This window comes from Diabrotica virgifera, chromosome 1 (assembly GCF_917563875.1).
Source record: "Diabrotica virgifera virgifera chromosome 1, PGI_DIABVI_V3a".
Lineage (NCBI taxonomy): Eukaryota > Metazoa > Arthropoda > Insecta > Coleoptera > Chrysomelidae > Diabrotica > Diabrotica virgifera.
The window spans coordinates 245,376,826-245,390,100 of record NC_065443.1 but is presented as its reverse complement, the minus strand read 5'-3'; the positions used below and the strand labels follow the sequence as shown (position 1 = coordinate 245,390,100).

Genomic DNA, 13,275 nt, shown 5'->3' with positions numbered 1-13,275 from the left:
TTAAAACAAAATTATAGTAAAATTTGTCCACCCCATAAAATTTTATGGGGGTTTTGTTCCCTTAAACCCCCCAAACTTTTGTGTACCTTTCAATTAATTCATTATTGTGATACCATTAGTTAAACAAAACGTTTCTAAAACTTTTTTTGCCTCTTAGTATTTTTTCGATAAGCCAGTTTTTATCGAGATGCGGCTTCTTTTTTAATATATTTACAAAAAACATTTATGGGGTTTTGTTCCTTTAAACCCCCAAATGTTTGTGTACGTTCCAATTAAACTATTATTGTGGTACCATTAGTTAAACACAGTGTTTTTAAAACTTTTTTGGCTCTTAGTCTTTTTTTGTAAGTCACCTTTTATCGAGATGTGGCTTCTTTTTCAAAATATACCTAAAAATGTAAGTTATAAATAAATTTTCAGATTATTAACAGGTGTCTATAATCAAACTTAACCATATACAAAATATGTGGTGGATTCGAAAAATATTCAAAATATCTCGATAAATACTGGCTTATCAAAATAGTACTAAGAGGCAAAAAGTTTTAAAAACATTGTGTTTAACTAATGGTGCCACAATAATAATTTAATTGGAACGCACACAAAAGTTTTGGGGGGTTTGAGGGAACAAAACCCCCATAAAATTTTTATGGGGTGCATAAATTACACGTTAATTTTTTTTAAGATGTTGCTGCCATAAAAATTCCACATACTCCATGACGATGCCCAGAGAAATTAAGTTTGCAAAACAGTATTTCGAATGTAAACTAAACATTATTATGCGTGAGGCTTAGGTATAACGAAATCACAAAAATTACAAGACGTGTCCTAACGTTTTGTCACTCTCTAGTAGCTTTCTCATTACTCTGAGTGCCATGAATTATTCCTACGGCTATTATCCTGGGCGGCTCTCATGGACACTGTCTTTTTGCACTTTATCTGTCTATCGAGTGCCGGAGCAACCTCTACCTCTGCGACTTTCAACCTCTCGACAAATTATTAAGTCTCTTAAGATTATCATTTGTTCTTCTTGAAATATGTACGAAAAATTTCAAGAAGCCTGCTAGACAAGCAGAGGGATTGAGTCTGAATTTTAAGCTTCTAGAGAATTGAGTGATTTTTCCTGTGCTCTGTCGATTAGATCCGAAGTATTCTCCTTCAGCGCCACATCTCGAAAGAGTTAATTTTTTTCCTTTCGTCTAGTTTCATTGTCCATATTGCCCTTAACTGAATATAAATAATAGGGTTTAGCTTATCTTGGTATTTTCTTAAAAAAAACAGTGGACCCCAAAAGGTGATTGGTACGTGTCGTAATTTTTTTTACATTTTATACTAATGGGTCAAAAATACAAGAAGGAGAAGGTATCAGGGTTACTGGTTCCAATACTAAACTGTCAATAGCTGTCCTAACGTTTTGTCACTCTCTAGTAGCTTTCTCATTACTCTGAGTGCCATGAATTATTCCTACGGCTATTATCCTGGGCGGCTCTCATGGACACTGTCTTTTTGCACTTTATCTGTCTATCGAGTGCCGGAGCAACCTCTACCTCTGCGACTTTCAACCTCTCGACAAATTATTAAGTCTCTTAAGATTATCATTTGTTCTTCTTGAAATATGTACGAAAAATTTCAAGAAGCCTGCTAGACAAGCAGAGGGATTGAGTCTGAATTTTAAGCTTCTAGAGAATTGAGTGATTTTTCTTGTGCTCTGTCGATTAGATCCGAAGTATTCTCCTTCAGCGCCACATCTCGAAAGAGTTAATTTTTTTCCTTTCGTCTAGTTTCATTGTCCATATTGCCCTTAACTGAATATAAATAATAGGGTTTAGCTTATCTTGGTATTTTCTTAAAAAAAACAGTGGACCCCAAAAGGTGATTGGTACGTGTCGTAATTTTTTTTACATTTTATACTAATGGGTCAAAAATACAAGAAGGAGAAGGTATCAGGGTTACTGGTTCCAATACTAAACTGTCAATAGCTTTAGGAAATGCTCCTACAATATTTCAAGCTGAATTGCTAGCAATCGATTATTGTATTCGATAGTCCCAAAGAAGCCTAAATATAACCAAAGATAGCCACTACAATCTACAACTTTCTACAGAACAGAAAACGTTCTAAAACTTAATTATAAAAATTAAAAATCCATTTTGGATATATTTTTAAAATTTTTAATTAGTACCATATTATCATTTACACTTGAAGTTTTTACTTAATAGTAAGTTTTTTAAAACTATGGTATAAAGCCAACCACTATGATTTCCATTTTTAAAATTTATATTAAACTTTTGTGGATTTTTAATGAATCGTCTTAACTCTTAATATATTTTTAGGTTTTCCACATCTGTGAAGAAGAAAAGAAAATATCATTTCTTTGTCCAAACGGGACAATCTTCCAGCAGACCGACCTGATCTGCGAATGGTGGTTCAAAGTTAACTGCAGTACTTCTCCTTATCTATACGAAGAAAGCGCTGAAAATCTAAGAGAAGACACGGCGAGAAGAAAGTTCAATAGAAAAGTTAAGCTGAATAGTCAGGAGAAAAGCTCCACGCAGTTTAAAGAAAACTCTTTCCTAGACAAAACCGATGAAAATAAGTACAACGACCAATATTTTATTAACAAAAGAAATAACCACGTAGCACCTAACCAAAATGTTTATAGACATAATTCTGATCAAATTAAACAACTAAGAGAAACAAAACCCATTGCTCAAACTTCTACAACCTTGAAACCTACTACAATTACTAGGAACAATTACGAAACTAATAGTCCAAAACAACCTAAACCTACTAACCATGCGAGAAATAGAATATCACACCAAAAAACTCGTAGGTTTAACGAGAATGAATTAGGTAACTATGAAAACTCAGACTATGACAAGTTTATCTATTCTACCACTACCACTACATTCGCAACTCCTACTGAAAACTATTTTGATAATGTTAGGAAAACACAAAGAGGTTATCACGTGCAATTTTCACAATCAAGCAGCGAAGTAAAAGATGTTACTCCTAACCAGGCATCAGGTATAAATCAAGGACCTGAGTATAACAAAGAAGAAGCCAGTACCACTGATAACTATCAATTAGAGTTTCACAGTCATGTTAGAAACACCCATAAGTCTGGTGATAACCGAATAAATAACAAATCTGATACTAAAAATTCTGTTGAGAGAAAAGTGACTGAAAATTTTACCTCAGATGAAACACAAACTCCACAAGAAACAGCTTCTTTTGTGAAAACTTCATTTAACAGCATTCATGATTCTTCTTCGTTTAATCCTTTTCCTAACCATAGAACCACTTACTCAGACTTAAAAACTCTCCCTTATATATCAACCAAAGTGTACAGCACAATTTCGTCAGTGACTCCTCAGTACATCACCACACAACCAATAAATAATGGAAAACCATTTTTAGGCAGCAGAGTTGGACTTAAAATTAAATCCACAAAAGACTCACTTTTCATCAACCCACAAGTTATTACAAGCACTACCAAGATCGACAAATCTCTAGATGCGGACGATGTGTTTAGAGTACATGTGGTAGCAGCAGCTGAAAAGAACGTCACTAATTCAAGTTTGGTTACACCAAAGGTAATAGAAAAAATCCTCTTTGGCAAAATTAAACCCATAGAGGAATCAACCATGTCCTTACTACGAGATGCTACAGAGAAAACAACGGAACAGATTTTAGCTACAGGTCTCGTTTCTTCTATAACTGATTCTCCAATTATAACTGCGAAATCTAACTCAAAAGAAAAGACTGATATACCTAAGAAGCTAGTAAAAACTACTTTCCTTACTACAAAACCATTCCTTATACGTTTAGAAGAAAGCCTTGCTCCTCAACCTTCGACGACAAGAAGTACCACAACAAGATCTACAACCACGCGAGCCCCAACAACCAGGTTTATAACTAAAACAACTGCTGCAACAAGAACAACTACAACAACGACTCGTAAACCTAGAACTCCAGATTTCGCTGTTGTATATGGAACATACTCCTCAACAACACCTTCGACAATATCAAGTATCCCAAGCAATAGTGTACAGATCAAGTTTAACAAGACTGTTGATAAAGTTGCTGTTCATCTAGGAAAATCTTTTGGATCTCCATCAGCAAAGCCTGTAAGTGTTGTGAAGAATATTGACTTAATTAAGACAGAAATAATACAATCTAGTACTGTAAAACCCAGAACTGTCTCCAGTAATGGAGAGATTCTATTACAGCATTCAAGTAACTCACTTATACAATCCTTATATGACAACGATAAAATTAAAAATTCTAACAAATTTTATGTAACAAAATCTCAGAGAGTATCATCAACAACCGCCAGATCCATAGATCTTGATGATAATAGAATTTACAATTTAACAGTTAGAAGTACCACACAGCAACCAAGAGGTTTCCAAAGATTCATAAATGAAGCTTCCACTGTACCAACAATATACGACAACACAGCCAAACCTCATTCATATCTTGATTACAAAATCTCCACAGCTAGTCCCTTTAAATCCATCAGCTCTTCAGAACCAACTCAACCAACGCCGTTCTTTAGTTCTACTCCCACCTCCATAGATGAAAATGTTGATAATATGATCGATGTGCTTACTGCTATAACTAAAGAAAAAGCAATGATATCTGGAGGCCCAAGACCTGGTCTTGTGGTACCACCTTCCGTTGGACCTCAAACGTTACATACTCTTTCAGTATACTTTGCTAATGCGTTAGACGAAGTGATTGCAAAAAAAGTCAAGGAATCTGGAAAATATCCCGACAAGTTTATGATGGAAAATAAAGATAAATTAACAACTTTACTTACTCAGATGACAGTACATGGTTATAATCAATTATTTAATCAAAAGCAAATAAAAAACGTGTCTTTAAGTGATAAACCTTTAAGTACTGATAGTAAAAATGAAACAGAGAAGCAAGATTTTAAATTAGAAAATCCCCAGATTAGACAATTAGCGAGAAACTTTACTTTGGCTTTATCAGCTTACCTCAACGATCCTGATATGTTCAGAAGAGATTTAGAAAACTTAAGACCAACAGAACCACCTTCAGATATTGATGTTGAAACAACCACTGAATTTAGCGGAATAGATGAAGAATTGCTAAATTATTCTGACGATGATACCAAAACCAGTTATCCACCAGTCTTCACAACTTCACAATCACCTTCACCAACCTGGGGTTTCATTATAGCAGCCAAGTCTCCCAATTCTATAGACGTTGACAATGTCATAGGTTCAGACTTGAATACTGCTGATACCCAATCATTTGTCCCAGGCTTAAACGATATCAACAGCAATAGCAATAAAAAACAAGTTGAGATCTTAAAGGAGTTACCAGATGACCATTGGACCACTTCCACAAGTGCCACTGATTTGTGGAAAAGTACTTTCTCCATAGATCCATCTTTATTAAACGAAGAGTTTGATCCCTCTGCTCCTTATCCCTTCCTATTCGATTCATCAACAGAAACCGTAGAAACTGAGTTAACAACTGTTGAGAGTCTTCCGGCAATTGGCCAGTCAGTAGAAGTAAACTATGAGCTTAAAAGTTTGCCTAACTTTTCAATTAATTCGTCAGAAGTTTCTGGAATTTTGATAGACTTTATGAATAACTCAAGTGATGACAGTCACAATAAATTACATAGGATATTAAGAAAATTAAACACCACCGAAAATGAGTTTTTACTTAAAATGAAGGAGATAGAAGGTAATCCAGTAACAAGACGATTAATTCTTCTTTTGATCAGTGAGTGTGGTAAAAACGCTACAGAAGATATAAAAAAACATAAGGAAGGTAGAGCGGATTCTTTAGAATCTCTAGAAGAAGATACTGTTGTTCCTAGTCAGATTAATGAAGAAGTGTCAGACCAAAAGCAAGATTCCATTAGTAGCCTTCTAGGAGGGGCAGAAAGGTACTCTAAGAAGGAAGACGATCAAGACACCAGAGCGCTACAGCTATTAAACACTTTGTATAGCATAGCTTCAAAATTGGGGAAATAATAGACTTGCCAATAGTTTTATTGTATAATACGGCCATATTGATACAAAGTGAACATATTTGAAATCGAAAGTTACCACATTTTTTAGAGTCGTAATGTTGCTGTTTTATATTCTAGCTAATGTACAAAAAATAAAATATATTTTAACAATTATACAGTGCTAGTCAAAATCCCCTCCCCCTCGTATCTTTTAAACGGTTATATTTTAATATTGAAATTTGGAGGGAGGAAATAAACAGACTTAGGCTTCCCAATTAGTCATGAGGTCATAGTCATAGAAGACGTTAGAGAGCCACTGTGACTGATAACTCTAAACAGGACCTTCTGGTAAGTGATATCTCGTTTTAAAAGTTATAGTTCAGAGAAATAAGGAAAAAAAATAGCCTGTTGGTGACACAACCCCCTCCAGGCCGAAACCAAATTTTTTGAGTAATATAGACATCTATAATAATAACCTATATATTTCCTGCAGCCGATTTTGATGATATACATAGTTATAAACAAATGAAGATCAAAAAACTTCAATATGGCGTTTGCTTAATATGTCTATCCTTAGTGGTTGCTTAGAAAATTGCAAAATAAATAATAAATTTTGAGTTTTTATAAATATTTATAACTTATGTAAAAATTAACTTAGAACCTTCTTATTACACGGAATGCTGAGACTTATGGTGCTTAATTCATACCCTAAATTTCGAAGAAATTGGTCAAATAGTTTAAAAGTTATTTAATTTGTTTATCCCAATTTTTTTTTTTTTGCAACACTGTAAGTCAGAAAATGATGAAGCTACAGTAATACTTTGGATAGTTTATGAAAGAAGGAAATTTACAGTATTAATTTAATTAAAAAAAAATTACAAAAAATAATTATAAATATTGCAAAATTATTTTGCAAAAACATGTGAATTGAATAAATGGGGGGGGGGGGGGGTAACTTTGTCACTAATTGTCCTAGGACAGTTGTTTTTCTTTCTAAATGTGTATAAAAATTCAGTCTTTCTAAATATGAAAAAATAATTTTTCTACAGGTAACGGTTAAGAAGTTATTCTAATTGTTTATAAGTAAGCAAAAAATCGACATGTTTTTTCAAAATAATTTTACACTGTTTAAAATTATTTTTTGTCATTTATTTTTAATAATGGTAATAGTATAAATATTCTTCTTTCATAAACTGTCCGAAGTATGATTGTAGCCTCATAATTTTCTGACTTGTAGTGTTGCAAAAAAAATGAATTTGGGATAAACAAATTAAATAACTTTTAAACTATTTGACCAATTGCTTTGAAATTTAAAATATAATTTAAGTACAAGAAGTATCAGCATTCCGTGTAATAAGAAGGTTCTAAGTTAATTTTTACATAGGTTATGAATATTTTTAAAAACTCAAAATTTATGATTTATTTTGCAATTTTCTAAGCAACCAATAAGGATGGACATATTCAGCGAACGCCATATTGAAGTTTTTTATACGATTTATGAGTTTCTTACACTCAAATTTGTTTAAAGTGCTTAACTTTTTGGTAATATACGAAAAAAGCGAAAATTTAGGGTTTTTTGATCTTCATTTGTTTATAACTATGTATATCATCAAAATCGGCTGCAGGAAACATATAGGTTAATAATATAGATGTCCATACTACTCAAAAAATTTGGTTTCGGCCTGGAGGGGGATGTGTCACGAGAAAAATCTTATTTCTCTGGACTATTATTGAAAATATCTGTTCAATCATACTAATTTTATTTAGGTTTAAGCTAATTTTGATGAATAGATTAAATAAACTCTAAAATTGTAGTTTCGCACATAATTAGTAAATATTTAAGAACCAGTTCTTAGATTAAGTGTTCAAAATGTGCGTCATCTACTTCCTGACAGAAATGAATCCTATTTCTAAACTCTTGTCGTAGGTACTCGTTCAAATTTGCCGGAGGAAATTTTCCTACATTATTCAAAAATTCGTTGTTTGAAAACCTTAGATTATATTATGTAAATACCCCCACAGAAAAAATCTCATGTGATGTACGGTGACCAAGCTGGCTCTACGATCATCTAGATAACGACTCCCTGCATCATAAGTGTGCAGGAGCACGATCTTGTTGAAACGTTATTTTCAAATTGCTGAATTCATCTGGATTATCCTTCTGAATCTCAAGAATTAACGGCCCAATTACGTTTTGTAATACCTCCAGATACATTTCATCGGTTAAGTTAGTATTTAGAACAACAGGCCCAGCTACATATGGTTTAACCGTTGATTGATAAATACCATGATGATAAACCATAATGATTGATAAACCAGTATATTTATCAGTCAACGGTTTAACATTTACTTTTTCTAAATTGTTGTATGCATAGAGAGTATATTTTTTACGAAAAACATGGGATATGTGTCACGGCAATATTTCACATTGTGGGTGTCAACATTTCCATTGCGGGAAAAAGTAGTTTCGTCACTAAAACAAATTGTTTTTATGTAGTGTAGCTGTCGGTTAATTTGATTGGACATATTTTCACAGAATTCTAGTCTTCGATCGGGGTCATCATTTAAAAGTTGGTGCAAATTTTTTAATTTGTATGGATGCAATTTGTTTTTAACCAACACCCAGCGTACTGTCCTTTGACTGATTTCACAGATAGACCTTGAGCTGTAGAAGAAGTAGAGTTCATTACTATTTCTGCAATTATGTCAATTTTTTGTCATTACCAATTGTTGATCGACTAGATCTAGTGGCATCTTGAACACTACTTGTTTCTTCAAACTTCCGAAGAAGCTACTACAAATAAGTCTTCGACATTGAAGAATTGCAAAACGTCAATTTTTTTGACAAATAACCAGAGGCAGTTTTTATGATCTTTACTAATTAAATGCGAAACTACAATTTTAATATTTATTTAATTTCTTCATCAAAATCAGCTTTACCCAAGAAAAATTAGCATGATTGAATAGGTATGTTCAATATCTTTCAAATCAAATATTACTTGCCATAAGGTCCCATTTAAAAGTATCGGTCGCAATGGCTCTGTAACGTCATCTATATCTATGACATGTTATGACTAGTTAAGAAGCCACTGTCTGTTTATTTCTACCCTCCAAATTTCACTGTCATAAGTCTACCCGTTCAAAAAATATAAAAGGGGGGCGGGACCTTTTGCTAGCATTGTATAACCACAACGAAATATTTAAGATAAAAAATATACAGAAGCAATAATTTCTAATTAATATACCCATTTTTGTTATTCTTTATATTTACTTACATAACGACGGACGATTAGTATCAGGTTATTAGTTGTAATTTTTCAATTTTCTCTTGTAGACGGGACTGTATCGTCGCCTCCGTTAGCAAAATTATTCCGATTCGATTTTTTTGCACAAACTTTCTCAAAAAGAGGTCCTTATAACAAATCCACAGGGTGCCAGGCGGTGCCGTGGTCAAAAAATTTTTTAAACAACTTTTTTAAACAAATTCATAAAAAAAATTTTTCATTTCGAACGAGTTTTTTTACATAATTTGAGTCCTTCTAAGCAAAAAAAGTCTCTTATCATTTCTCTCTAAGATTGATTGGTGTCGAGTTATACGCGATTTAAAATTTGAAAGTGAAAAAATGGCCATTTTCGAGGCTTAATAACTCGATTAAAAATTATATTATGAAAGTTAGAAAGCAATCAAATAATAGTTTTAAACCCCTCCTTCAAGATACTGAAGAGAATTTTATCATTATTTTATTACAAAGCTGTTATTTTTAATTATTAACAATGACCGCTATAGTACAAGCTGTATCGTCGCCCCCGTTAGCGAAATTATTTCGATTTGATTTTTTTGCACAAACTTACTCAAAAAGAGGTCCTTATAACAAATTCACAGGGTGCCAGGCGGTACCTTGGTCGAAAAATTGTTTAAACAATTTTTTTAAACAAATTCACAAAAATAATTTTTTCACCTCGAAAATTTTTTTTAGATAATTTGGCTCATTCTGAGAAAAAAAGGAATTTTGTGGTTTTTCTCTAAAATTTGTTGTTGTCGAGTTAAACGCTATTTAAAATTTTAAAAATGCGAAAACGGTCGTATAACTCGACAACAATCAATTTTAGAGAAAAATCACAAGAGACCTGTTTCGCTCAGAATGACCCAAATTATCTAAAAAAAAATTGTTCAAAGTGAACAAATAATTTTTGTAAACTTGTTAAAAAAATTGTTTAAACAATTTTTCGACCAAGGTACCGTCTGGCACTCTGTGGATTTGTTATAAACACCTCTTTTTGAGTAAGTTCGCTAACGGGGGTGACGATACAGTCTGGACTACAGCGCTAATTGTTAATAATGAAAAATAACTGCTTTATAATATAATAATGACAAAAAATTCTTCAGGATCTTGAAGGAGGGGTACCAAACTTTGATTTGATCATTTTCTGACTTTCATAATATAATTTTAAATCGAGTTATTAAGACTTCAAAATGGTTATTTTTGCATTTTTTTAATTTTAAATCGCGATAATTTGGGTCATTCTGAGAAAAAAAACGTATTTTGTGGTTTTTCTCTAAAATTGATTGTAGTCGAGTTAAACGCGATTTAAAATTTTAAAAATGCGAAAATGGCAGTATAGCTCGACAACAATCAATTTTAGAGAATAATGTCGAGCGACATTGTTTGCTCAGAATCAGCCAAATTATCTAAAAAAATTGGTTCAAAATGAAAAAAAAAATTGTGAATTTGTTTAAGAAAAATTATTTAAAAAATTTTTCGACCACGGCACCCCTGGCGCCCTGTGGACTTGTTAAAATATTTGAGAAAGGTTGTGCAAAAAAATCGAATCGGAATAATTTCGCTAACGGGGGCGACGATACAGACCAGTCTATTGGTCGTTGCTTTAGATTTTACTCATGTTCTTTTTCATTTTTTAAATTTTTTTACCATTTAAATACAGGGTGTCCCGAAAAGATTGGTCATAAATTATACCACACATTCTGGGGTCAAAAATAGATTGATTGAACCTAACTTACCTTAGTACAAATGTGCACATAAAAAGAGTTACAGCCCTTTGAAATTACAAAATGAAAATCGATTTTTTTCAATATATCAAAAACTATTAGAGATTTTTTATTGAAAATGGACATGTATCATTCTTATGGCAGGAACATCTTAAAACAAAATTATAGTGAAGTTTGTCCACCTCATAAAAATTGTATGGGGGTTTTGTTCCATTAAACCCCCCCAAACTTTTGTGTACGTTCCAATTAATTCATTATTGTGGTACCATTAGTTAAACACAGCGTTTTTAAAACTTTTTTACCTCTTAGTATTTTTTCGATAATCCAGTTTTTATCGAGATGCGGCTTCTTTTTTAATATATTTACATAAAAATTTTATGGGGGTTTTGTTCCTTTAAACCCCCAAATGTTTGTGTACGTTGCAATTATACTATTATTGTGGTACCATTAGTTAAACACAGTGTTTTTAAAACTTTGTTGCCTCTTAGTATTTTTTGACAAGTCATATTTTATCGAGATATGGCTTCTTTTTCAAAATATACATAAGAATGTAAATTATAAATAAATTTTCAGATTATTAACAGGTCTTTACGATCGTACTTAATCATATAAAAATATGTGGTGGATTCGACGAATATTCAAAATATGTCGATAAACACTGGCTTATCGAAAAAGTACTAAGAGGCAAAAAAGTTTTAAAAATATTGTGTTTAACTAATGGTGCCACAATACTAATTTAATTGGAACGTACACAAAAGTTTGGGGGGGTTTAAAAAAACAAAACACCCATAAAATTTTTATGGGGTGAACAAATTTGACTTTAATTTTTTTTTTAAGATGATGCTTCCATAAGAAAGCCACATGTCCATTTTCAATAAAAAATCTCTAATAGTTTTCGATATATTAAAAAAAAATCGATTTTTATTTTTTAAATTCAAAGGGCTGTAACTCTTTTTATGAGCACATTTGGACTAAGGTAAGTTAGGTTCAATCGATTTATTTTTGACCCCAGAATCTGTGGTATAATTTATGACCAATCTTTTCGGGACACCCTGTATAATATGTACCTAGTATATTTTATATTTTTTTGTACTAATGATCTTTAACCTTTGTCGCTGTAAGTTGAATACATAATCCTTCAAGTTATTTAAATATTTTTATAATAATTATAAATACCTATTGCATCATAATTATATCAAGAGAAAAGATAAAATTTTACTTAAAAGTGTTTTATTTTTTAATCAGCTAGTTCAATTCTGAGGTGATTTTTTTACTTTATAGTTACCTATTAGTAGTGAAATTAATTGTAAATAAATTATAGAGTTAAGTTTTTATTTTTGTATTATTTTATTAGTTGTTAACTATGTTTTAGTTTTTATTTCGGCATTTTTGGGAGATAGTTTAAATGTAGAAAAGAAAAGTACGACGAGAATAAGATTGACTTGAAAAACTCTATCTTACTTCTGTAGTACGATACAACTTCGACATTTTCATTTATTTATTTCTTTTCTCTTCTCTTCTCTTTTCGGTTAGTTAGAATTAGTTAGTTGTATTTATTTGTATCGAGGTGATGAACTGTTTTATTGCGCTTCTGCCTCTAACTTCCGTACTTTTTAAATTCACTCTGATACTCTCCAACGCATTTGTTCATACATTAAAAGAGAAAACTGCATTTGAACACCACCAGCTCTTTTACTATCTAATTTCTTCCTCCACCTTTATCCTTGGTCCTTTATAAGGAGGTGGTTACGGTATGGCCTTCGACGTATGGTTGCTATCCATTCTTCTCTCTCCTGGGCGTGATTTGCTGTCTCAGACAGAGATTAACTCGTGGTGCCCTTTATTTTGTCTGACCATCGTAGTGACGATTTTCCTCGGGTTCTTTTACCCTCTACTCTGCCTTCAACCACTAATCTTTTTATACTTTCCTTTCTTCTGAATGTGTCCTTCTTCTTCTTAACGTGTCCTATCAAGTCCCCTTGATGTTGGCGATTAACATGGCGAAACTGTCTCTGTCTCGAGCTATTCTAAATAGGTGTTCTGCTTTCTTTATTCCTGTCCACTACCGGATATTATTCAACCAAGAGGCCTGCTTTCTACCAATTCCTCTGCGTCCTTCGATTTTACCCATCATAATACGTTAAAAAATATAATACCGGTCTCCCCTTACTACGTGTCCAAAATAGGCCATCTTTCTATATTTGATGCTATCAAGCAGCTCGCGGGCAGAATTTGCTCTCACCCTTTAAGGACTGCCACATTTGTCAGTATAGA

The 13,275-nt window shown here is 32.5% G+C and overlaps 1 protein-coding gene across 2 annotated transcripts in view; it reads left to right on the top strand.

The window, feature by feature from the left end:
* LOC114347656 (mucin-4-like) overlaps positions 1-11,848 on the top strand; it is a 267,012-nt gene extending 255,164 nt beyond the window's left edge. For both annotated transcript variants that reach the window (XM_028298424.2, XM_028298361.2), the window contains exon 5: positions 2,329-11,848. In XM_028298424.2, coding sequence (XP_028154225.2) covers positions 2,329-6,015 — 3,687 coding nt within the window. In that variant the 3' untranslated portion in view covers positions 6,016-11,848. The remainder of the gene's footprint in view (positions 1-2,328) is intronic.
* Positions 11,849-13,275: the final 1,427 nt, after the last annotated feature.